The sequence below is a fragment of the Xiphophorus couchianus genome, chromosome 21, assembly GCF_001444195.1.
Source record: "Xiphophorus couchianus chromosome 21, X_couchianus-1.0, whole genome shotgun sequence".
NCBI lineage: Eukaryota > Metazoa > Chordata > Actinopteri > Cyprinodontiformes > Poeciliidae > Xiphophorus > Xiphophorus couchianus.
In genome coordinates this window covers 18,294,622-18,319,466 of record NC_040248.1, presented here as the reverse complement: position 1 = coordinate 18,319,466, position 24,845 = coordinate 18,294,622, and the positions used below count along the sequence as shown (strand labels likewise).

Here is a 24,845-nt window from a genome sequence, read left to right as displayed (position 1 = left end):
GCTTCGTGTCACGTTTTGTCACATTTACATCACAAACTTCAATGTGCCTTACTGGGGTTTATATGTCAGAGCAACACAAAGGAGGGAATAATTGAGAAAGGATCATTTTCAGTTTTTCTTAAAACACATATTTTGATGTTTTCTCCAAAATAACTTAGATGCATAAAGCTGGTAGACACACACCCTAAAAGTCTTGCAACTGCAGTTGCAGTGAAAGGTTTTACTTCGAAAACATGGATAAAAAAAAATCATGATTTCTTTTTTTTTTTTCTATGCAGCCTTTGTTTGTCACTTAAAATCAAAATCAAACCGTTTGGGCAGAAATAACCTCTCCTGATTGGTGGAAGTAAGTCCACCGTTTGCATAATCACCAGTTACAGATTATTGAGGATTTGTGCCGCCCCATTGACCATTGCGAAAGTGTGAACAGTGTGTGAATTTATCCCCGTTTAGCCTCATCAGGTTCTTCAGAAGCAAAGCAGTGTTAATAAAACAATCCTTTAGGTGACCATTAATCAGCCACTGTGGATGGTAATCACTAACAATCAGCTGCCACGTTTAGGAATCTGACACCAGGAACGCATAAGATGTGGCCTAATGTGTGTGTTCTGGCTGCTTGTTCAGGGGATTTCAAGAGAAGGTTGCCAAGAACACCCTCTACAGGAACCATGTCATCTGCTGATGACCTGGAAGATCGAGAGCCTCCCTCACCACTGGATAACGGTGAGTTGAACCAGAACTTTTCTACTTCCTGGTCATTTGGAGTTATTTTACCCTTGCTGTGTGATTTTTTATTTTTTTTATTTTTCCCCCTAATCTGTTCCTCTCCACGATCACGTTTAAAGCTTACGTTCCCCTTCTCACTGGCAGGTTTAAGTGAGATGATGATAGAGACGGCCAGCTCCCCGGGGCCGTTCAGAAACACCCAGATGTCCAAAGCAGCTCAGACCCACAGGCTAAGGAAGCTCCGCGCGCCCTCCAAATGCAGAGAATGTGACAGCCTGGTGGTGTTTCATGGAGCCGAGTGTGAAGAGGTAAAACTCGTATTCCTCACTTTATTTTATTCTTTTTGGGGTTTTTTTTTTAATGAACAGAACGAGAGAAACCCGATCCGGGCCAAAACCTTTGGTGTTCAGATCTTTTTAGTAACTCCAGCTCACTGCATTCAAACGTCAAGAAAAAGCCTGCCAAAGTTACACAACAGCTTCTTTATCACCCACGGGAGCAAAAATTTGAAACAAAAACTGAAGGAAAAAAAAAGAAGGAAAAATGCCACTTCTACCCCCCTTAATCAAAATGCTTGAATGAGAAGGAATAAAAGGAAAAAAAGTTGAAAATGGTCACATTCTCTCCTCAGAGACCAAACTAAGGGGGATCAGGCAGGAGGAAACTGAAGAGGCTTTGTTTGTCTTCTGAAGAGTCCTCTCCATCATCCCTGTGCAGCCTCCCTCTTCTGTTGACTTTAGATCAAGTTTCTGTCCATATTTATTAGATACACTGAGCAAGGCAAATAAAGGAGTCACTGGAAAAAGATAGATTATGTAATGCCGGTTGACATATTGACAGGAAGCTGGCACAAGTATCCCCTTTGGCAGCATGTTGGGAGTCCCATACTGCTGGTCGCAAGGACATCTTGGACTAATCTGAAGTTCCCAGGAAATATTTCTCAGAGTTCTATTTGTGTCTGCAGATTTACGCACTTCCTGTTCTGTATTCCCTTTTCACTAGAAGAATGTTTCTTTTGGCGTTTTGTTGTGTTTTTGTATTAAAATGTGCTTGGCCTACTGTTTTTTTGTTGTTCTTTTTAACTCTGTGGTCTGCTTTTGAGTTGTTTTGTTCTATTCTGTTTTGCTTAAATTGCCCGTTGCTGTGTTTGCAGTGTTCGCTGGCCTGTCACAAGAAGTGCCTGGAAACGCTGGCCATCCAGTGTGGCCATAAGAAGCTCCAGGGCAGGCTTCACCTGTTCGGCATCGACTTCACGCAAACGGCCAAAAACACTCCCGACGGCATTCCCTTCATCATCCGGAAATGCACATGTGAAATCGAGAACAGGGCGCTCAACATCAAGGTATTGTTATTCCACCGTAAAGCCTGCCTGCAAAGCCTCGCCTCGATTTAAAAGTTAACCAAACAGTTTTCAGGTTGCGTGGCCTTTCTCTGTGGTGCCCGTCAATATTCTAGAGTCGGTGGCCCCGGTTTCTCCTTTGTGAGTTGGAAAAGGCCATCGCAGTTTCCTGTGCTGAAAGCTTATTTTTATTTTGTGCTCTGAAGGGGATTTACCGCGTGAATGGTGCCAAGTCCCGGGTGGAGAAGCTGTGCCAGGCGTTTGAGAACGGCAAAGACCTGGTGGAGCTGTCCGAGCTCTACCCCCACGACATTAGCAACGTGCTCAAGCTGTACCTGAGACAGGTAGGCTGCTTTCTCATAGTGTTTGAAGCCTAATTAAAAAAAACCAAAAAACAGGGCTTTCTTATCAAGTTTGGTGTTTCTTGTGCTCTCCAGCTTCCAGAGCCTCTCATCTTGTTCCGCTACTACAACGACTTCATCGGTTTGGCGAAGGAAAGCCAGCGCATCATCGTGGAAGAACTTGAAGCCCAGCGGCTCAATCCTGGCGCCATTACGGCAGCCCAGGTCAGCGTGGAGCTCAACAGGGTGTTGTTCAAAATCAAGGATCTGCTGAGACAGCTGCCTCCAGCGCATTACAAGACGCTGCAGTTCCTCATAGAGCATCTTCACAGGTACAGAAGGAAGGGGAAGTTCTCCAAACATTGCTTTAACATGGGTCTGCTTCTCAGGGTGTTTTCACACCTGATAGTCTGTGAGAATCTGTTCGACTGGGGACCCAAACTGCAGCATTTGTTACATTTCAGAAGGTGCAGTTACATCAAATGTGCACTACATTTGATGTAACTGCACTACATCAAATGTACCAAACCCTTTGAAAAACCTGTTGCTCGGCTTCCCTGTACTCGCGCCGCGCCAAGAACCACTGAAGGAAACAAAATGAAAACCTCTGAAGAAGACACTGAGCGTAACTTTATTCTTCACAAAATGCAAACCAAAATGAAGTGGTGCCAGTTTTTAGCTGATGTAGGATTTCTTTTGTTTTTGGCAAAATACCACAAGCCATTTCTTCCAGTAGCAATGGACTTGACCATTTGGTTTGGTTGCATATAGCCAGAATGTCCCACCAAGCAGTCTCCGGTACACTTGGCATTCACATACAGAACCACGCCAGAGTTCACGTCAGCCGAATCGAGACCAGAGTTCGTTGTTTTGGTCCTCATCAGAGTTCGATTACATTCAGACCTCCCCAAACGAACCAGACTTTCTAGACAAAAAAAACTAGAGTTTGATTGAAGTAAACTAAACAGATCTGATGTGAATCCACCCTTAGACTCTCATCTCCTTTGATTCCTTTTAAGGGTGACAGAGTGTTCGGAGGAAAACAAGATGACGGCTAGCAACCTCGGGATCATTTTCGGCCCAACGTTGATCAAGCCGAGGCAGGCGGACGCCGACGTCTCCCTTTCCTCTCTGGTGGATTACCCATACCAGGCACTCATGGTGGAGCTCCTAATCCGACACTACCAGATGATCTTTGATGCCCCCCTCAGCCCTCTGCGTGGCATCTCACCCACAGAGGCAGATTCTCACTCTTGCCTCAGCCAGCAGGAGAAGGAGCAGTTGAGCAGGCACTCGAAGTCACTGGGAGACATCAAGGAGGTGAGAACTTGTCAATTTCCACCCTTTTGACCAGTTTACTTAAGCATCTATTTGTCAGTTAACATTTATTTCTGATTTTTACAGCAGAGCTCAAAGGCGTTTAAGAGACATTCCTCCATAATACCATCTTCGCACTTATTAGCTGAGGTTCAGGAGGCCATGCCATCCCTTGATGGAAATGACTTTGAGCCTGGTCAGTGTTCATCTTAATAAAAAGCATTCCTTTAAAGCCCATCTGGATTTGTAATATATGTACACTTTTGATCTGTGTTCAAAGGTGACGAGGTGGACTCTGAGACCCTAAACGGGATGTTGTCGTCGAGCGTCCCCGAGATCGCAAAACCCAACGAGAAAGGTCTGTGCCGCTCGCAGTACGTCACGGTCAGCAGGGTTCTGCTTCGACACCCTCGCAACAAACTGTCCTCCCGGCCGATGAGCATGCCAGCCGAGCGGGTTCTCGGCCGGGGCCAGGTGGACGAGAACAACACCCGGAACAGCGCCAACTGGGAGAACAAGAAGTTAGGCGGATGCAGCCAGTCCATCGAAGAGGTGGACGAGACGGAGAGCTCCAAACTGCGAGCGGGCGCGCATTACCGGAGCACCTTCATCGACACGCAGACGCTACGGAGAACGTGGGACAAACAGTACAAGTACGACGTGGTGTCCAGAGCCACCAGACTGGCAGCCAGCTCTCCATCGGAGGGATCCTCGCTGGATGCCAGCGGCTTGTCGGCTTCTGTGCCAGCCTCCTTAAACCAAGGGACAGTGGGGAGCACCATCAGCACCATCTACCCTAACAGACCTTACACAGTGGCGGTGCGACCCAGCAGGACTTTAAAGAGGGAGGAAAATGTGTCAAGAAACAACACGATTGCGACAGTTTTTAGAGCGCCAAGGACTCTTCAGCCTCCGCCAGGAACTTTCTACAAGCCTCCCTCAGGGAGCAAAGATAAAGGGCAGCAGAACTGTAAGCTAGCTAACAGCGCAGAGGAGGATGATGACGAAGAAGAGGAGGATGACGACGACGATGAGGAGGACGAGGAAGAGGAGGAACTAGGAATTGAGATAGAAGTTTCAGTCGATGAGCCTCTTGAGGAAGTTGACCAGGCAGCCATGTCTCATTCTCCCAGTTCCAGCCCTGAAGAAATGGGTCAAAACCAGACGAAACCTGTATACCAGAGACTGAGGCCCAGGCGCCTTCAAGAGGTAGAACACAGAGAGGCTCATTTCGTCTAAGTGAAAAGTCCTGGGCTTCGAGAGTCAATACAAACTGTGGTCAAAGTTCCGTATTAGTAAAAAAAAACAAGCTGTCTTCTACCTGTTGATTTAATCCTCAGAAGACCAACAAGTCGCACTTAAACCACTGCGAATATTTCAAATCTTTCAATCGCTTACTCAGAACACTCGGCACCATATTTATAATTTCTATAAAACTGTGCAATTGTTTTTTTTATATATATAGATATATATATATGTATATTGTACAAAGTTTCTACAAACTTACAATGGATGTTTGTTTTAATGCCAAAAAGTTGGGTGTGAAACATTAGATTAGTGCATATAATTGGAATCGCAACACTGAAAACAATCCAGTGCACTTAACCTGATGTGAATACCGATGGAGCAGTGTTTTCCTCACCGTGAGAGAGTGTTTTAATCTGTTACAAGTAGGTTATTTTCTAATGATTTGTGTATAAATCTGGGTGAAAACATGTACACACATGGCGCGTTAGATAGCTGTACTGGCAGTTAAGACATGTTCTGAAAGGAACAAAATAGCAGAAGCTAGTTAGCATTTTGCGTTTATATTTTTTAACTTGGATGATGTCAACTTTGTCTGACAGGTTTTTACAAATGCCGCTAGCGGTTTCCCCCCCACTGTTTGTAATATCACCTTTGAATTTTAATAGCCAAAGCTTTTTTAATTTTTTTAATTTTTTTGCAACTTTAATAGTCCTACCAGTAACAAACCTTACATGTTCATTGTCAGCAATAGGAAGGACGTCATTTATTTAAACTGTATCTGTTTTTTTCATTTTAATGTACACAGTTGATAAACTGTTGAAAGGTTCAATGTATTAAAAAAGGAGAAGACAAAAAACAGGTACATTTAAACAAACACTCTTTTGTAACTTATTAAAATATATCTGACAAATTCTAAGACGCTTGTTTTTTTTATTTTAAACATTCAGTAATTTCACTATCTGCTGATGTAAGCGGGCAACTAGCACAGATTGAAACATATTAGTAACACTTCTAAGTTATAAGTTTTGTTAATTAATCATAAAATCTTTTATAGTTGGTGAGAAAATTCAAATGTTACGCAAGACCAACTTTAAACCCGCACTCCCAGTTCGACGCTCAGGTAGAGCGTGATCGGGGTGTCATTTACCGAAACCACGAGAAAAGAAAAAAAAAAAAAATCGGAAAAACGCACGCGGGCTTGGAAAGGAAAGCACACGCGCGGACGGCTCTCCACGGGCAGGTGTGGGTCCACTCGACTCCATTTGCGACCGCGCCAGGTCGTGGAGTTTTTGTTTTGTTTGTTTTTGTTTTGGCAAGAGCCCAACCCGAAATTCGGGCCGAGTCCGGGTCAAAACTGTTTGCTTTATGTTCGGGTCGAGTCGGACCCGGGCTTCTGTGGCACGCGCGTTAAGGAAGCCTGCAATACGTACAGCACAGAGAGACACGAAGAAGAATGCGCGACATTACGTTGTGTTGGTCTACTTACAGTAATTAGAGTTGGCTGTTTACTCTGTTGAAGGCAGAAAGGACGTAAGGTAAGTTCATTAGACTGTGCACAACGCGCATGTGCTGCTCTGCTCCAATCAACCCCACATCAATTTGCCGTTACAACAAGCAACAAAATGGAGCCGCAAGATGTTAAAACTAAATCTAAAAATGGAAGAAGTTACACTGATTGATTTAAATCTCAATTAAAACGATACGTCGGGTTTACTTCAAGTTTAGACCTATAATTAAACTCAGTCTGGCGATTGGGGTTGGATTTATCTTTAAGCCTAAACTAAATTAGTGGAGGGAGAGAGAAATTAAAATATATATATATATTTACAGGGATGGACAACTACTTATTTAAAATTTGTCCTGCAAAAAGTTACTGACACTCTCCACTAACGGTTGGGAGAAAATGTCTTTTCACGGAGGGTTGTGTTAATAGAAAGTGGAAGTTAAAAAATGTGTCAGCATCGTCCAGAGGATTGTAAAAGTTTATTCAGGATTTTGGGGAGGTTCACATGTATACAGCAGCAGGAGACACTTCCACGTACAAAGATGTATGCTGAAAACAGGCTACATCTGTCTCACTCCTTGTGTTGATCCAAGCAGGCAAGAAAAAAAATGGACGAACTGTTGTTACTCATTGGTCAGAAGAAAGCAAATCAAATTTTGCGTTTATAAATTAAGTTTGGAAGTTCTGGGGAAAGAGTCACAGGGAACAGTACATTGCTTTAAGTCCAGTGTGAAGTTGCCACGGTCAAGAGATGATTTTGGGCAAAGTTAAGTGCTCTCATTACCTGCAATTCTGGATCACTTCAAGCTTATTTCTGCTGACAAGCTTGACGGAGATGCTGATTTCATTTTCCCAACAGAATGCCAAAGGCAACAAAAGTCGGTTCGTTGACCCTGGCATTGTTGGTGCAGTGTCGGACATCCAACTGGCCTTACTTAAACCTCGTAGGGAATCTGTTGACCTTTTTCTAGAGGAAGATGAGAGACACCAGACCCAACAATAAAGATGATCCGAAGGTCACTATAAAAACATTCTGGACCACCTTAGTGCAGTGGCACGTCCTTTTGTAGTTGCATTAGCCTCCATTAAATATTATAAATATTTAGTCATACTGTGAGGAATAAATGTTTATAATATAGTAGTTTCATTATCCGAATTAAACTATTGAAATATTCGTTGAGTTTCGAATAACTAAATTTTATCACTGAATTGTGATGAAATTTTATTACACACGCCCCTCAATAAATCTATAACCATACCTGTAATTACAGTATCTAATGAAGCCTTCGTTGGTAAAGGACATGAAGGGCTCTGCCGGTGGCAGAGGGGCGTGAGCCGTCTCTCCCAGCGCTCAGAAAGTAGATTAAATTCAATCCTCTTACGTATTCACGAGGTCTGAAAACGAGCTGCGTTTGCAACCACAGGGAACGGTCGAGAGAACATGGGCTCTACTGTTTTATTTTTTATTTCCTGTGCGCCCATCCACAGCTGAGGTGTTCGTCTGAGGTAAGTGGCACATCAGTGTAATGTATTTACTGTAAACACGCTGTGGTGTAGTAGCTACAGCACAATCCAAAAAGAAGAAAATTACTCATACTGACACTCTAATTGTTTTGTAAATGTAAAAGGAAAGAGCAAAAGCACTTTCCTTTCTAATTTAGACAGATTGCAGTATATTTGTCATATGGAGACCTCTGTGGCTATTATTCTGACCATGAAGTGTGTTGAGCTCATTAACCGTCTTTATGAGCCATTGCTGGCTTTGACGCGGAGCTTTCTGCAGCTGAATGGGCCGATTACATGTCAGTAAGACAAAGGACGGCTCTTCCCAGCACAGCGAATCATTCTGGTCTGGTTGCATACAGGTCTGCCGGGCCAGAGCTGACCCCCGTGGCGTTGTGGGGTCAACAGGAGCCACCATGGGGTCAGGAGGTCAGGTCAGGCTCCTGCTGTGGAAGAACTGGACCATCCGCAGGCGGCAGAGGGTAACGCCTTCTCATCTGTGCTTTATCCACCCGTTTTAAGACCAGCAGCGTGGGGCAATTATTAAACTTGGTGGAAGTCCCAAGTCAGATTCCATTAAGCCGTTACTGCTTCTAGAAACGGTTGCCCAATTGTTATTTTCGACAAATTAAATACCTTCCTGTTACATCTGCTTAAGCGTTGCATGCTATATATAAGGGCTGCCACACCCTGCTGGGTCTGAACAAGCACTGGAGGATTACTGGCCTTTTGTGCCAGGCCTTCTTTTTTAACAAGCAAAGGTTCATTGTTTTCAGAGGAATGCTCTGAAAACAATTGTTAACATAAACTTTAAATGTCGTTTTGAATCAGATTCGGTTCTTTATGGAGATCATGTGGCCTGTGATGCTGTTCATGGGACTGGTGTGGCTGAGGAGAGTGAATCCGCTCTACCGTCAACATGAATGTGAGCCTACAGCTAAATAAGAAGGAAAAAGCTGTTACTGCTGTCATGCAGGCATTCCTGTTTTTTTCTCTCTTTTTTTTTAATAAATGTTGTGTAACTATTTAGAAAGGTAATGTTTTGCTCTTCAGGCCACTTCCCTAACAAGGCCATGCCCTCAGCCGGCATCCTGCCGTGGATCCAGGGAATCGTCTGCAACGCTAACAACCCTTGCTTTCAGTATCCCACCCGTGGCGAATCTCCGGGTCTGGTGTCAAATTACAACAACTCCATGTAAGCTTTGACTAGGCCATTCCAAAACATGGATGTGCTTTGATGTCTGTTGTAGATCTGACCTGCTTCCCCTTTCCCTTGCTGAAAGAGAATCCTCACAGCATGCTGCTGCCACCACCTTGTTTCATGGTGGAAATTATGTAATAATGTAACATCAGATCAGGTGTTTTGAACTTTGCGATTACCTGCAATTACAGTATTGACATGTATAACATACTATGTAACAGCCAGTGTTCGATAACGGGGTTTCACACACGTAAGAATAATGTTTTTGGATTGACATTAGCCGAAAAACTACAGTGTGTTCATTTACATGTTACTCTTCATTAATGTTGACTCTCTATATTACATAATTAAGATCTCTAACGAACTTCTGAGACCCTCTCAGAACAGCTGCAGTTAACACACTGGATTTTATTTAGGGGTATCACAACAGCAAATCTCAGTCTTCTGAGTTTTATTTGCAAAAAAAAAAAAAAAAAGTGAAAATCTTCTTTACACATCCTTGCATGAGTGGACTATCTTTATATACTGTGTGATGCTAATGAAGACAGGGTGTGTTTGAGCTGTTCCTGATGTTCCTCCGCAGACTGGCCCGGTTCTACTCGGACACAGAGGAGCTTCTTTTCAGTGACCCCGAGTTTCTGCAGGTCGGTCGCCTGTGGAGGGAACTGAACACCATGAGCAACTTTATGGACACGCTGCGCACTCATCCCAAAAAGGTCTCAGGTCAGTGCTCCAGGCCTTCATCGAGCTCCTGCAAAGTCCCTTATTCTGAGCTGTTGTATTGGGGCTGGTGTTACCGCTGCAGAAAAAAAAATGGCTTCCCTTATGTTTTAATCCGGAGTTTACGTGAGTATTAACGCAGTTTACTCTGTGGTCACATTAGGCTTCTGGCAGAACTTGCAGTTCATATCGGCTTAAAGACATTCATAAATGAGTTAATCTAATGGGATTTAGAAAAAATCCCGTTTTAAAACTGTCATCTCTTTTGAAAGTGCATCTGAGGTCAGTTACATCTCACATGCTTTCCCATCATTGTGTCTGGATGCTTTAACACCATTATATCACGCGGGCTTAAGGCCGATCTGAACCTTAAGCTGCTTATTTTGCGACGAACCTGTTTATTTGTTGGGAGAGACATCTGACCACGTCAACCGTCCACTTTCTTGTTTCTTAGTGAGATCACCGACGCGTTTCTTCCATATTTTGCTCCGTCAGACAGTGCCTTGCAAAGTATTCATACTCCTTCAACTTTGTTTTTAGCATTTTATTTGGACCGAAAGCGTCTGGAAGCAGATTTTATACCTCGCTTCTCAGGTTCCACATGTAAATATTGGCAGATTGCCGATCACCCAAAATTAAAGACCATCAGTGCAGCGCTCATTAATTTTCTTTGACCTAAACTGTTTAAAAGTCTTGAGCAGTCTTTAATCTTTTCATTACCTTTGACCAAGTTCTCACACACCATTATGCTGCCACCACCAAGCATACCTTTCTCTTTGTCCTAAGAGTTGTCCTTACAACAGGTGGGCTATTTAATTTATAGGTGATGTCAAAAGGTAATCGGCATCATTGTCGTGGGTTTTGTTTAGGGGTATGTGAGTAAATGGGGTTGAATACAAATGCATGCAGCATGTTTACAGATTTATATTTGGAAAGATTTGATGAAAAAACGTGCATTGTTTTTGCTTCTAGTTCACAATGTTGGTGTTTCACACAAAATCGCTCGAAGATACATTGATGTTTCTGTTTGTGACGTGACAAATTATAAAAACAGATCAAGGAGTGCGACTACGTTTACATTCTTCTCTCCCACCAGCAAAGCAAACGTCTACGGCAGCAGCTTCGTGCTTTGGGAGTTATGGTTCACCATAAGTTGAACTTGATATCTTTTTAATATAATCCACCCGACATTTTACATGGTGCTGACTGATGGTGCTGTTTAAACTAATCCGGACAAAAGATTTACCTTTAACTTCCAGATGCTTAAAAAACCCACCACTCTTCTATGAAGGCCAGATTTGCAAAGTGCACGATATGTACAGTAGTAGCAGAAAAGAGGCTGAATGCAAAAATGTACACCCCAATTCAGATTTTTGTTTGCCAGCAAGACTTGACATCCCTGAGATTTTCTTGATCATGCGCAACTTTATTTTTGGTTTGTACTAAGATACAATAAAGTTTGTGAGTTTAGTTCGACAAAAAAAAAAAGAAAAGGTTGGTGGTGTATGAGTACTTTTGTATGATACTGTATCCATCTCTTGTTCCACCAGAAAAAATGAGCCTCCGTTGTGGGAGTGGATTGATGTAATTCACATTCTTGTGAAGTTCTCATGAGAAAGAGAATAAAATCCTTGTGAATAAAGTTATAAAATGAGCGACATTAACTCACGACTGCTTATATTACACAAACATAAAGAGTCTGCAGTTTTATTGGATGTAAACATCTTGCTCGGAAGGCCCCACGGTGCGTCGTGCCGCTCTGCTTGTTTTACGGAATCAGTTAAGTTCCCCGTTTTCGTGTTCCCACTTGTTTTTATGTCGTATGTTGTTTCCAGTGGATGCAACACGAGCGAGATCACTCAGAACAAAACAGGCAGAACTGGATCGAGACCAAAACTGCACTCTGCCCGTCAGAGTAAACTCCGTTCAAGCACAGGCAGGCTGATGGAAATATTGTTACAGTGTCTAGAGAGTCGGAGCAAGTGGGAAGCTCTCAGCACGTTCCAATTGCTCCACTGAAACTCGCTTGTCGCAACTTGTCCGCGGTATGTGCCGCTAGGACTTAAGGATATCTCCCCCCCGACCAGTTATTCCAGCTGGAGGAGGAGCCGTTATCTGTTGAGGCCAGTGGCACGTGGACCCACACAAACCGCTTCCGTTATTTGGCGCAGGTCGCGGAGTGAAGGTGGAGGCGATCCTGAAGGACGACGAAACCTTGACGTCGTTCCTGCTGAGAGACATTCCCCTGACGGAGTCTGTGGTGGATCATCTAGTCAATGCCCAAATCAGGCCTGAACAGGTACACACGTTCAGAAACACACACACACACAAAGCCAAGAATACTGACTGCAGCCTTTAACTCAGAATGTAAATCCTGAGAATTAACACCCAACATCATTGAGCAGTCTGTATGATATAAAATTCAAAATGAACATGTTCAGCAAAGAAAATAAAAAACTTGCAAGTATGTTTATAGACTATGCAGTCAAAAGGACAACTAAAAAACCTGAAATCAGTAAAATAATATTTAATAGTAAGGCTCTCATGAGTCAAATAAATCTGCCTGTATCAAACAATGTCAAGAAAAAAAGAAGCATTCATTCAAAGTCAAATGCAGGTTGCATCAAAATAAACAATCCTGAGTTACTAAATCAAAACTTAATGAGAGCTTGACTAGCGGATTAATGCTGGTTTTGATTGGTTGTTTCTGACCGAGCTAAGTAATTCTGCAGATTTGGTTTGTGAGATCGGCAACAAGAGACAGTGATCGGCGATCACCGATCACATGCTTTTTAACGTAAATCGGCCAATTAGGATTGGTGGCCGATCGATCGGCACACCTCTAATACCTGGAGTGTTGCCTTGATCCTTTCATGCATGTTTGAGAAATCCTTTAATCCCCCATGGAAATCATTCAGCAGTGCAAAAAGCCTCGGTGGACCTAACTCCGTCTTGGAGCTGCAGGTTTCCAAGCTTCCGAACTTCTGCCTCACTGGGCAGGTTTCCCCCGCAACTCCCCCTGAAGTCGCGGGGACTAGTCTGAAGTCCCCGCGAAGGCTAACTCCTTTAGACTAGCCAGCAGTACTTAGCAAACATCTGGTGGAACGGGGCATCAGCTAAGCTCATTATACCAGCTACGTCCTTCACAACACTTGTTAAAAACGTTGTTGAAGGGTTAATAGAGGAGCCATGTTGTGATTTCAGAGTTTCAGAAAGAACAGGAGTTTCTTAAAGAGACAGAGGCCCAATTTCAAGGCGTTAGATTACGAAGTAAACTTTCTTTTAAGTCATATTTAATATGTAGCATTTTTATAACAACTGAAGTCATGCTATAAAATGACACTATGTTCCTGGAAAACACATAATACTGCCCCTTTAATTAGTAAATGGTTGAGAAAAGAAGGGTTCCTGATGAAGTTAAAAATATGAGCGTCCTCTTTATGAGACTGTAATGCAGCGGAGTCTTCAGTCAGAAGCTTCTTCAGATTTGCTGTATTACAGACTGCTACTGGTTATCCTACCTTCCCACTGTCATCAGCATTTATGACTCTTGTGACAAAACTTGGACTGCATGATGTACAACAACATTTAACATCCTACTTGGGATTAATAAAGTATTGTTGAATTGAATTGACTAATCATAAGTTTAGCATGTATCTATATGTTTACTTTACTCAACGTATCACAGTCAGTATAATAAATAACTTTAATGCAACTGGGATACTTATACATTGTGTTATATTTGCAGTCAAAATGTAGGATTTTTATCCAATGCCATACTGCAAAAATTACTTCATAAAAATTGCATAAAGCATAAAAATTCTCCAATTAGATTAAAACCATTACACTTTGTTGCTAACTTAAAATTAAAATAACACACATAAGTGGGAGAAAGTCATTAAAGTCTATTATGTAGCAAAACCAATAAAGGGAACGTCTGATAAGAACAGAAATAGCAATGCGGTATGGAAAAAACATAAGGAAGCATAACTGAAGAAAAGAAAACCCAGAGGTGCTGAGAGTTTTGGTTTCTTGCTAGAGATCTAAAGCATTGCATTTCCTGGAGTTGATTTAAAAACAAAGTAGTGTCACGTGTATTTGATAAAATTCCAAATAAATTAACAAGAAGGGGGAAAAAAAACTCTTCCTATGTTCCTTCCTCTGTTTTTCCCTCTTACACAACACCTGCAAATTCCTGGGAAAACTGCATGCCAGCCTTGAATGTTAGCGTTTAGCTTCATTTGTAAACAATAATGCAACAAGACCTATGTGGATTGCAGCAAACCAAACTATGTGAATTATTCAACTCCACTGTGCACACATAGCTCCAAGGCCCAAACACAAAACCTTTCCTTGCCTGAATTCAGCCAGTGAATCCCTCTAGTGTTTTTTAATGCGTAAACAGTGTTTGTGCTAAAGTATTGTAAATCTGACCTTTAAATCTCGTGTTTAAATGCTACGACCTCCTGTTTCAGTTTGCCTTCGGGGTGCCAGACTTGCATTTGAAAGACATCGCCTGCAGCCTCAGCCTCCTGGAGCGATTCCTGATTTTCCAAAGCCATAGAGGACTCTATTCCGTTCGGAACGCCATGTGCATCCTGACCCCACAAAGGCTGCAGATAATCGAGGACAGATTTTATGCCAACGTGGATTTTTTCAAACTCTTTCGACTGGTCAGTGTTTTTTATTTTTTTATTCTTGGTATGAGAAGTATGAGATGGATTGCACATCCTTTTATCCACTTATAAATGAAGAAAACATAGTTCATGGTTTTAGAAAGATGTTACTGAAGTCAGTTTTTGCCATGTTAATTATTTTTTTTGTTCGGGGTGGATAATGAAACATGCAGTGTTTTTTTTTTTTTAAAGGGGCCTAACAGAGCAACTCTCCCCCACTCAGCTCCTTCAGACTAGCCAGCAGCAATTAGCAAACACCCGGGGGAACTGCGCATCAGCTGACCTCATTATACAAGTTGCTTCTCAGAGCAACGCTGGTAAAAATGCTGTTAAAAATGCTGTTAAAGGGTTAATAGAGGAGCCATGTTGTGATGACTTCCTGAATGTGAAGTGTCAAAAAGAGCATGCGTTTCTTAAAGAGACAGAGGCCCAATTTCATTATGTTACATTACAAAGTAAAATTTCTGCCAAGTCATATTTGATATACATAACATTTTTAGAGAAGGTAACATAATTACTTGATTGTGCTACATAAAGGCTCAGTGTGCCTGGAAAACACATTAGACATTTGATGTCTACTGTCTGTGTACAAAATGTCACCACAGTGCAGCAGTAGTTGACTGATTCTTAATGAAGGGTGCTTGGTTTGACAAACAATGGAATCGCCACTACAATGCCAGTTCCTCTTCTTTCTAGTTCACAATTCATATACTCTATGTTCTGGTCATTCAATAATTAGCCAGTCAGACTAAACTATGAATTAAACAGTAACTGTGACTATTATATATATATATACTGTATATATATTCAATTTCCTTTTCTTCCATATCAGCAGTTTGGGCTTGTCAACACATCCCACTACAACATTAATAAGGACAGAAAGTACTCTCAGGTGACACACATGTTTAAAGACAGTAATAAAATGGATAAACATCAGTTTGTATTTGTTTTACAAGCAGCATGACTCATGGGGTGGAGCAGATGTTTTTCAGGAAAATGCAGTGCAAGTAAACACAGCATTGTTCAGCTGTCATGCTGAAGAAAAATGTGAGCAGGGAAGCACGACTGGAGAAAATCCAAAAACCTGCTGTTTTTACGTGCATTAACCCAACACACATCATGGTCCTAAAGTCTCGTGACCGCACTCACTTTTTTTCAGTGGATTACCATTTAGCTTCAAAATAAACAAAAGCAGATACTTCCAAAAATAAATTGAGCAATGAATGAGGAGAGCACTTGAGCTTAAATAGCCACGGATAAATACCAACAACCTGTATTAGCAGGAGAGCAGACGGACTTGGTCTCAGGCCTATTATTAGCTCAGCGCATCGGATGGTATTTATTCAAGAGTGTGTGCAGGGGATTAAACTAAGCCTGACAAATGATACGTAACTAATGCAGATGCGTGTACTTTTCTAAACTATCAACATGTTTTAAAAAAATAACTCAGATTATGATAAACGAGCCACTAAAAAAACATACAAATTTAATGAAAAAAAACAAAACATAACAAACATAACAATTTGCTCAAAGCTCTCTGTTATGGAACAGCTGCAAAGAGTTGTGTCTTAAGGCTCAAGTCAAGTCAAGTTTATTTGTTTTGCATATTTTAGCAACAAGGCACTTGAAAACGCTTTACATGATAACACAGTACCAGAAAATGGTTGTATTACCTCCTCAAACTTCATCGGAAGTGCTGAAATTGGCTCTCATTGACATAGGCATGTGATGAAAATTCCTTGATATCGTTCACAGGGAAGCACCCGCCTGCCGAACTCAACATCGGGTCCAGGTTGAACTCTTTCGTCCGGAGCTCTGTGCAAAGTGTTGTGTTATTGGTAAAAGAATTTTTGCTGAAATTCGCTCGGACTTCAACTTTGATATTTCACTTTGGCTAGTCCGTTTCCACTAGCCGTTTTTGTGTCTGCCAGAGACACGATTGCTATTTGAGAAACGTCTTTTCTGACATGGTAAGGAATTGTGTACATTTGTACAGGTTCTTCACTAAATAACTGCAAAGACTGTGAAATGAGTAAAAACTTCTGGACGGAAATTGCAACGTCGTTCTCTGCAGGGATCACCCCCTGGTGGTCTGCGCAGAACAACGAACAGTCCACAACCATGTGACATCGCGCTGACTGTTTGGCTTGGAATGAAGCATGTGGGAGCCTTTATGATTTCCTAGTTTCCAGAACAACCGCTAAATGTAATCAACATGGCAACCAATTTCTTAGGAGGCCAGGAATTAGCCTTTTCTTGAAAGAGCTTGAGGGGACTTCTACCGGTAGACTGGCAATGGTTGTCACTCTGTTGTTCTAAGGACAACAATCCAATATACTCAATTCAAGACACAATTGGTTTACCTGACCTCAAATCAGCCGTCTCAGTCCCCAAGACCTAAATCCTACTGAAAAGCCATGGGGTCAACTAGAGAAAGGACAGTGCCAAGAGAGATTGTGCACTGATAAACGGTCAAAGATCCCTCTGTCTATTTACAGCTTAGCGTATAGACAGTGTTTAGGGAAGAGTAAATAAGACTGACTATGAGACAGACAACAACAGATTCTGCTGTCTGCCTCATCCTTACCCAGGAACTGTCCAGTGGAACCGTGCCAAATGGTATTTAGTGTCTCTCTCCAACTTTGCAGTAGCGAAAAAATGCTACGAACATTCTTAGCAACAAAACTTCTTGGGGCGCTACTGGGTTCAATCCAGTACAGCTGCAGCGACTGACAAGTGTGACTTAAAGCTGATGTCTCCCAATTGTTCACAGAGACAGAAAAGAGGAAGGATGTTTCTGATGGCTACCCTTGTGTCTTGGCTTCATCCAACATCCTGAACCTTTCTTCTATTGTCTCGTGAGCTCTTCTGGAAGTTGCTTTGGAAAACCCAAACAGTACTCAAGTAAAGACATGGGAAACCAAGGGCAGGCAAAGGATCACGTTAGTTTTCCAGATGTTTTCTTTTTTAATCTCAAGAAGTTTGTTTTCTCCGTGTTTTATGAAAAATGTTTGAGAATCTTTCACTCATTCTTTTTTTGGTCTAATGATATCAAAAAACTTGAAAAGGTTGCATTGTTTTCAATGTTGTAGTGGTAAAAAAGAGAAAATTCTGGTACAAATTCATCCTCCTTCCCACATCTACTATTGTTTCAGAAGAGTAGAAGGTTTTGTGGAGAAATAAATAATCCTGCCTTGGTTTTTTTTTCAAAAATGCCATTTAATTTATATTTTGACATTTTTTTCATTTTTGGTGTTGAAATCCCTTAGGATCTCATTAAATTCAATAGCAATATTCTTACCATTTTTGGACTTTCCCTGCAATAAATAGAAATTGACAATCGTTCACTCTTTACCTCTCATATCCATTTCTCCTCAGCTCCCTCGCGTCTTGGATAATTACTCTGACGGCATTGACATTCACTTCTGGGTCCGGATCGTCTCCACCACTTCGGACAGACTGCGAGATGTAAGAACCGGCCCGCGGAGCAAACCAGTAGCTCCCCATTCAAAAGTTCACGACTTCCTATTTTTAGCTGGCAGGAAACAGTTGCTTCCCTTTTGCCTGACTCTGCCTGAGTTTTTGTGCAAACAGATGGGAGGTGGGGGGTATTTTCTGGTGCGTGTTAGGAAATCTAAATACAGATCAAGCCCGTTTAGCCTGAAAAAGAAAGATAGCTCATTATTGTAGGACAATACTGTGGGAGAAGAAAAGTCTCCAGTCTACTAAAAGTTGATGATGGGTGATAGCTGATGATTTCTTTCAATTTCACTATATTTTCATCACTAAAGTGTTATATTAAGGACTAAGCTAATTTTTTATGTTGATGTTTCCAAATACACATTCATGGCTGTTGACAGTCCGACATCCTGTTGGCGAGATAGTTGTCTCTGTAGACCGTGTATGCTCGAGGTGGAACATGTAAACATGTCACTTCCTGTAAATCAGATGAGGAAGATCCTAAAACTTAACAAGTAGAATGCCTTGAAATATTACTTTTCAAGAGTTTTGTGTTCCACACTTAGATGCATTGAATCATCAAGTCATCCTAAATAAATACAAAAATGCCGTTTTCAAACGGGGATTTCCCTTCTGTCAAACAAAAGCAGTCATATCAGTCTGATTCTATGTAGAAATCTAATTTCCCCACTCTCGTTAAATCACAAATCAACTGCTACCAGCCATTTTTTATTGCTTAAATTTCACAAGCACCTACGTCTGTTTCCGGCCTTACCTTGCAGCAAAGAAACTGCTTAAACAAAACCTGTCTGTCAACATAAAGTAGACTAAGTGATCTCTAAAAGCAACACATCATCATGAAAATGTGATGATCTGAAACATTTAACTGTGCTTAAGAAAAACATCCAAGGAACCTGCAAGAGGGAAAGTAGGCTTTTAGCAGCACAGTATTTTCTTTTTGTTAAATTTAACTTCAAATGCACATCAGCATTTCCTTTCAACTACAAACCCATCTTTTAAAATCAACACTGGATCTGTCTTCCCAGCTGTTCCACAGGAGCAGCTCCATGGAGTTCATCCAGGTCGTAACGCCTCTGTTCCAGAAGAACCTGTCTTTCAGGGAGGTGATGGCTGCTGCCTCCAGCCTTGTATGCGGCTACACAGAGGGGGCTTTCTCCAGAGTCGCCTCTTTTAACTGGTACGAAGACAACAACTACAAAGTCTTCCTGGGAATCAGCAGCGACTGGGCCCAGGGTGACTACACATATGACAACACCACCAGTAAGTTCAGCACTTGTTTTACAAAACACAGCAGATACAGGTTTACTACAGGTTTACTACGGGTTTACTACAGGTGTAGTAGCTTCATGAGTTTGCTGAGGCAAACTGGATCTGCAGATGTGTGGCGTTCGAGACTGCTCGAACGCCACACAAAGGAAGATCTGGTCTTAAAACAGCATTACTAACTCAATAGCAACTTCTGGCAAAAAAACACTTTGATTAAATTTAGATTAGATATTATGCTTTAAAGGGGCAGTTTTATGTAAACTTTTTTTTAGCTTTAGGTCATGCTATAATGTCATTACTTTCATGCATGTTTGAGGAATCCTTTTATCTCCATGGAAACCATTCAGCTGTGCAAAACGCCTGGGGGACCTAGACCCGCCTTTGAGATGAAGCTCCTCCTCAGAAACTTGCAGTTTCCAAGTTTCCACCTCACAGAATACCCAACTACCACACCTCACCTACTCAGCTCCTTCAGACTAGCCAGCAGCAATTAGCAAACACCTGGTGGAACTGAACCATCTGCTGAGCTCATTAAACGAGCTATTTCTCAGTGCAACGCTGGTAGAAATGTTTTAAAGGGTTTACACTAGGAGTCCTAGTGTTAACACTCCTAGTGTTAATAGAGAAGTAAAGCTGTGATGACTTCCTGAAGGTGGAGAGTCAGAAAGAGCTGGAGTTTCTTATAGAGACAGAGGCCCAATTTCAAGGCGTTAAATTACAAAGTCAAATTTGTTTTAAGTCATATTTGATATATACATAGCATTTTTATAAGAACATAGTTATTTGATTGCGCTATAAACTGGAGCTGTGTGGCTGGAAAATACACAATACCTCCCCTATAAGGTTCAAATCTCCCTCTACTTATGTCTGTTTCAGCAGAGAAAAGGATGTAAGATTCTTAAGAACAATCGCTGTTTGCGGCATGCAGATTGCTTGAAATAAAACCTATCTGGTTAAAGCTGGTAGTTTACTAAAGTAGGTGAAAAAAAGGGAAGAAATTCCTGGCTTTATAAATTGTTTCTCCTGGATTGTAGATGAATCCAAAGTTTTCATTTGTAGTTTGAGAAATCTTTTTTTGTTTCTTGAAACCTGTTGTCATAATCTGTATGATTTGGTAATTTAATAATAAACTGACTTCCTTTGTAACAACAGTCTGCTGACTGATAACTATTTGTCTCAGCTCCTTTCTGCAATGACTTGATGAAGGAGCTGGAGTCCAATCCTGCCACACGAATTGTGTGGAACTCTGTGAAGCCAATGCTGATGGGACGGATCCTCTACGCTCCAGACTCACCAGCTGTCAAGCAAATCATAAGGAATGTAAGCAAATGGCCACTATGTTGATTTTTAATATATTATTGTTTGTATTTTTCTTAAGACATTAAAATTACTTGGGTATATACTGTTATTTTTATGATTTTAACCTTTCTCTATTGCTTGTAAGATCTAAGCATTGATGATAATTTACTTTAAAGTGTAAAGTAAATTCCCTTTATTTTACGTTTTATGAAGTTACAACCACAGACTTGCATATATTTTATTGGAGCTTGATATGACACATAAATTCTGGAGCAGATGTTGGTAAGACTAAACATAGACCCAGAGTCAATGGGGAGTAAGTTAGAACCAAACATATGCAGACTCTAGAATGGCTTAATCAAAGTACAGACTCAAATTCGAATGAGAACCTGTGGCAGGACTGGGAAAATGATGCTTACAGACACGGCCCATCCAATTTGACTGAGGTTAAGTGTCCAGATGTTCATAGTTGCTAGAGAAATACACCAAAAGAAGGATCTATACTGACTCTTCATCATATATTGTTTCTATTTTAGCTAAATACAAAAGATTTTATTGTGCAGTATATTGCGTTGGTGTGTCATATAATCCTAATAAAATATGTTCAAGTTTGCAGTCGTACCGTAATAAATGGGAAAAATCTTTGGGGGGAAAACTTTTATGGTTGAGGACATCTGATTGAGAGTTGATCTGGGATTAGATCAATTGAAAAATTATGACTAGAAATGCACAGGAACAACCGGAAACATCGAAGACACTTAAGCACGACATCTAGAAAGATCTAAATGAATATGGCCACTCAGACACCTCGGTGACATCCCTATCTCTGTTTTCCTTCGGTGTTGGCTCCTCTGATGCGGTGAACAATGAGTTTCCACCACAGAAAAAGTGATCAGCTTTCCCCATGTTTTATCCAGGCCTTTGTATCTAGATGTAGATAAGTGTTTGTCAAAGCTGTTAAGCCTCTGGGGGGGGGGGGGGGGGGGAGGTGGGTATAGGCAGTCATGGTTGGCTTGGTCGCAATGGTAGAACACAAACTGACCGGCTGTGTTGACTGCTGCCCCATCCGTTGGCGCCGCCGCTTTTCCAGAGTTGCCTTACAGCGGCGTGGCTTTTCCTTAAAGACGTGAGAGTGCGTAGAAAGGGTCACATACCCTCATGTTTGTTCCTACCCAGCCCTTTATAGACCTCTTTGTTTTCCTCTTGCCTCCGCTGGAATCTTAATTGCACTAAGAATGATGTGACAACCACTGGGTTAATCCATTACTTTACAGGAGGGGGAAACAAAGACTCTGGCGGCTCTTTGTTGTCATGCATCAGAGTATTTCAAGGAAATGCTGGTCAAGAACTTTGTGTTTTAGGACCACGCTGTCGTCATACGTGGTTGCTCTCGCAGAATATCGAGCTACCTAGGTCTTATCTACATCCTGCTGTACCCAAGCCGTGTCTATCGGATTTTTAGGACACACAATGAAAGGCAGAAAATATCCTCATACTTCAAATATTTCTCCATAATCAGAACACGCCACATCTTAGCTCCTACTTGATTTTTTTTTTACAAAATCGGCTATCAGCAGCCTCCCCGTCCAGCCACTCCTCCTCTGTCGCCTGCTATTTTGAACTATCTTGTGGAATGAGGAAGCTCCCGGTTGTGGGAACCTTACTGGGATTCACTGGGCCGGCTGAATGCATTCAGCCAGTCGTCACCAACGGCCTCCATTGTCACCCCCTGGCTCCATTGTCCCCTTTGTCACCCGAAATCAGACACACACAAGAGGAAGGCGTTTAATTGGGTGTACTCTTGAGTGCTTTTATCCCCCCCACTGCACATGACTGAATGCCTGAGTAGCCGACCTCGGGTGTGCGCCTACACAAAGCACTGTACACATTCGGGGTTTTGAACGATAAGCGTGCAGTAAATATTTGACAATCTGGCACCGAAAAGGCCTTCATCGCAGGTTATCTGTAAAGGCTGGCGGGAATTCTTTGTGGAAGAATGCACGTGTTGTCTTTGCAAAGCTTGTTTTCGCACAGTTTGATGTGGGAATGGTATGTAGCGGGAGATTAGGGTGTGTGTGACGGGGTGTATGCGTATGTGTGTGTGTTTTTAAGCATCCAAGCTTTGTGTCCAAGTTTGGATTGGGCTTGGGTGTTATTCGCTCCTACCTACCAATGTTTCTTGCAACCTGAATGCATTTCTCTATATTTTCTTTGGGGGATGTTCAACTTCTCACTTTCTCCTCTGCTGCAGGCAAACACAACGTTTGAGGAGCTGGAGAGGCTGAGGACGATGGGACAGGCCTGGGAGGAAGTGGCTCCTCAGATCTGGGCTTTTTTCCAAGATGGAGTGCAAGTCAAGATGATCCGGGTGGGACAACGTTGCAGTCTGGCTGAATAAATAACTTGCAAACTTATCTCGCACCAGATCCGCTCCTTGTGACATGGGAGATATGCACGATGACGATCTTATCACTGCTGCCATTCAGCTGAAACCCAATGCCCAACTATTGTGCCTTTGAATAAGTTGATAAATGATGTTATTTCATCCCAAGCTTCTGACCATTTAGGTGAAATTTCCTGCTTGTATATAAAAAATGATCTCACTACAATAATGCATCTCTTTCGCTTTCCAGTTTACTTCTCAAAATGTGAAACTAGGCCATTGTTCAGATTTATGCCTGGTTGAAAACAGATATCTCCATATACTGTGTAAAAGGGAAACATATCTTTTTCTTCTCACTCTCTGATAGTAAATCTGATCAAATTTGTCCTGTCTTACAGGTCAATTAGGATTGAGAACATTATTTCTATTTGCTAAATGCCAGAATAATAAGATTTCTTTTAACTGTTTACAAATATCAATGGTGAAACAGCCTTTTAAACTGCATGACTTGGATCGAATGTTTTGAATGTCCTTCCTCAAACTTCTCACATTGGCCACTTTCTCCTCAAAGAAGTGGTGTAACTGAGTCAGGTTTGTAGGCCACTTTGCCCGCCCTCTTCCTTTCAGCTTTGCACACAAATTTTCTACGAGACGGAGATCTTTGTGATGGCCACTCCTGAACACTGACTTTGTTGACCTTAAGCCACTTTGTCACTAATTTGGCTGTATGTTTAGGGTCACTACCCACTTGGGAGATCCATTTGTGTCCAAGCTTTGACCTCCTGGCCGAAGTTTTGAGGTGTTTCTTCAATATTTCCGCTTAATGTTCTTTCCTTGTGATGCCATGTAATTTCCTGCTGCAGCAAAAACACCCACAAAACAGGATGCTGCCAAACATCACAGTTAGGATGCCCTTGCCCTTTTTTTCCCTCCAATTTCTTCCAAACACTTAAATGTTAGTTTAAACATACCAAAAGAAAATGTCTTCTGAAATGCAGATTTTTTGTCAGTCTGTTTATGTTGATTTTGAGTCATGACATCTTCTTTGCTGAGTGGCATTTCAGGACATGTTAATAATGGAGTTGTTTTAATCAGGAGGACTCTCTCTCTTATGAGCTTCAGACAACATTTTTACAAGATATTTTGCCTTTGTTTAGGAGTTAATATGCACATTTGACACTTTTAAACAGGTTTACAGGTTTAATTAACATTCATTCTGGGATACAAACGTGTCTCCTTCCTGAAAAGTATAATAGCTGAATATTTCTATGGCATTTACACTTCTATAATACTGAAACTGCATGAGCAGATAACACTGCACTTTTCAGTCTCTGGAAATTGTGATCAAAAGCTGCTAATTTACCTACGAAAAGGAGGAGAATTATTCTTGGTGGTGTGGCTTCTCAATGGTCCAACAGGGTCATAATTTTAGTAGGTTCAACATATGAATTCAAAAACACATAATCGCATACGTTCGTTTTTGTTGCTGTGGCATTTTGCAAAAAGAAGTACATTTATCTAAACATGTCTATTTCTACAGTGCACGTAAATCCATGAATTGATCTGTACATTTTTCAAATTAATCTCAAAACTTTCTTTTATTTCAGGACACCATCCGCAATCCCTCCGTGATGGATTTTATAGACAGGAGCCTGGAAGAGGCGCCATTCTCCTCCGAACACATCCTCAACTTCCTGCACAACGGCCCACCAGAGGAGCGGCGCTACGACATGCCCAACTTTGACTGGCGAGACATCTTCAACCTCACTGACCGGGTCATTCGGATGCTCAATCAGTACGGGGAAGTAAGTAAGAAACCACAGCAGTGCATTTTAAATTTTC

The 24,845-nt window shown here is 41.7% G+C and overlaps 2 protein-coding genes across 7 annotated transcripts in view; both read left to right on the top strand.

Moving 5' to 3' along the window:
- Positions 1–5,020, top strand: part of arhgap29a (Rho GTPase activating protein 29a) — a 35,494-nt gene extending 30,474 nt beyond the window's left edge. For 2 of the 3 annotated variants that reach the window (XM_028004823.1, XM_028004825.1), the window contains 8 exons: positions 625–723; positions 871–1,034; positions 1,880–2,068; positions 2,272–2,409; positions 2,503–2,738; positions 3,426–3,726; positions 3,811–3,919; positions 4,004–5,020. In XM_028004823.1, the coding sequence (XP_027860624.1) occupies positions 625–723; positions 871–1,034; positions 1,880–2,068; positions 2,272–2,409; positions 2,503–2,738; positions 3,426–3,726; positions 3,811–3,919; positions 4,004–4,962 (2,195 nt within the window). In that variant the 3' untranslated portion in view covers positions 4,963–5,020. The remainder of the gene's footprint in view (positions 1–624; positions 724–870; positions 1,035–1,879; positions 2,069–2,271; positions 2,410–2,502; positions 2,739–3,425; positions 3,727–3,810; positions 3,920–4,003) is intronic. The other variant, XM_028004824.1, reaches the window with a different exon arrangement.
- A 1,105-nt stretch (positions 5,021–6,125) lies between these two features.
- abca4a (ATP-binding cassette, sub-family A (ABC1), member 4a) overlaps positions 6,126–24,845 on the top strand; it is a 41,759-nt gene continuing 23,039 nt past the window's right edge. For 3 of the 4 annotated variants that reach the window (XM_028004819.1, XM_028004820.1, XM_028004818.1), the window contains exons 1-11: positions 6,126–8,460; positions 8,810–8,903; positions 9,032–9,173; positions 9,763–9,902; positions 12,071–12,198; positions 14,375–14,572; positions 17,954–18,043; positions 19,081–19,315; positions 20,502–20,641; positions 22,872–22,988; positions 24,611–24,808. In XM_028004819.1, coding sequence (XP_027860620.1) covers positions 8,263–8,460; positions 8,810–8,903; positions 9,032–9,173; positions 9,763–9,902; positions 12,071–12,198; positions 14,375–14,572; positions 17,954–18,043; positions 19,081–19,315; positions 20,502–20,641; positions 22,872–22,988; positions 24,611–24,808 — 1,680 coding nt within the window. In that variant the 5' untranslated portion in view covers positions 6,126–8,262. The remainder of the gene's footprint in view (positions 8,461–8,809; positions 8,904–9,031; positions 9,174–9,762; positions 9,903–12,070; positions 12,199–14,374; positions 14,573–17,953; positions 18,044–19,080; positions 19,316–20,501; positions 20,642–22,871; positions 22,989–24,610; positions 24,809–24,845) is intronic. The other variant, XM_028004821.1, reaches the window with a different exon arrangement.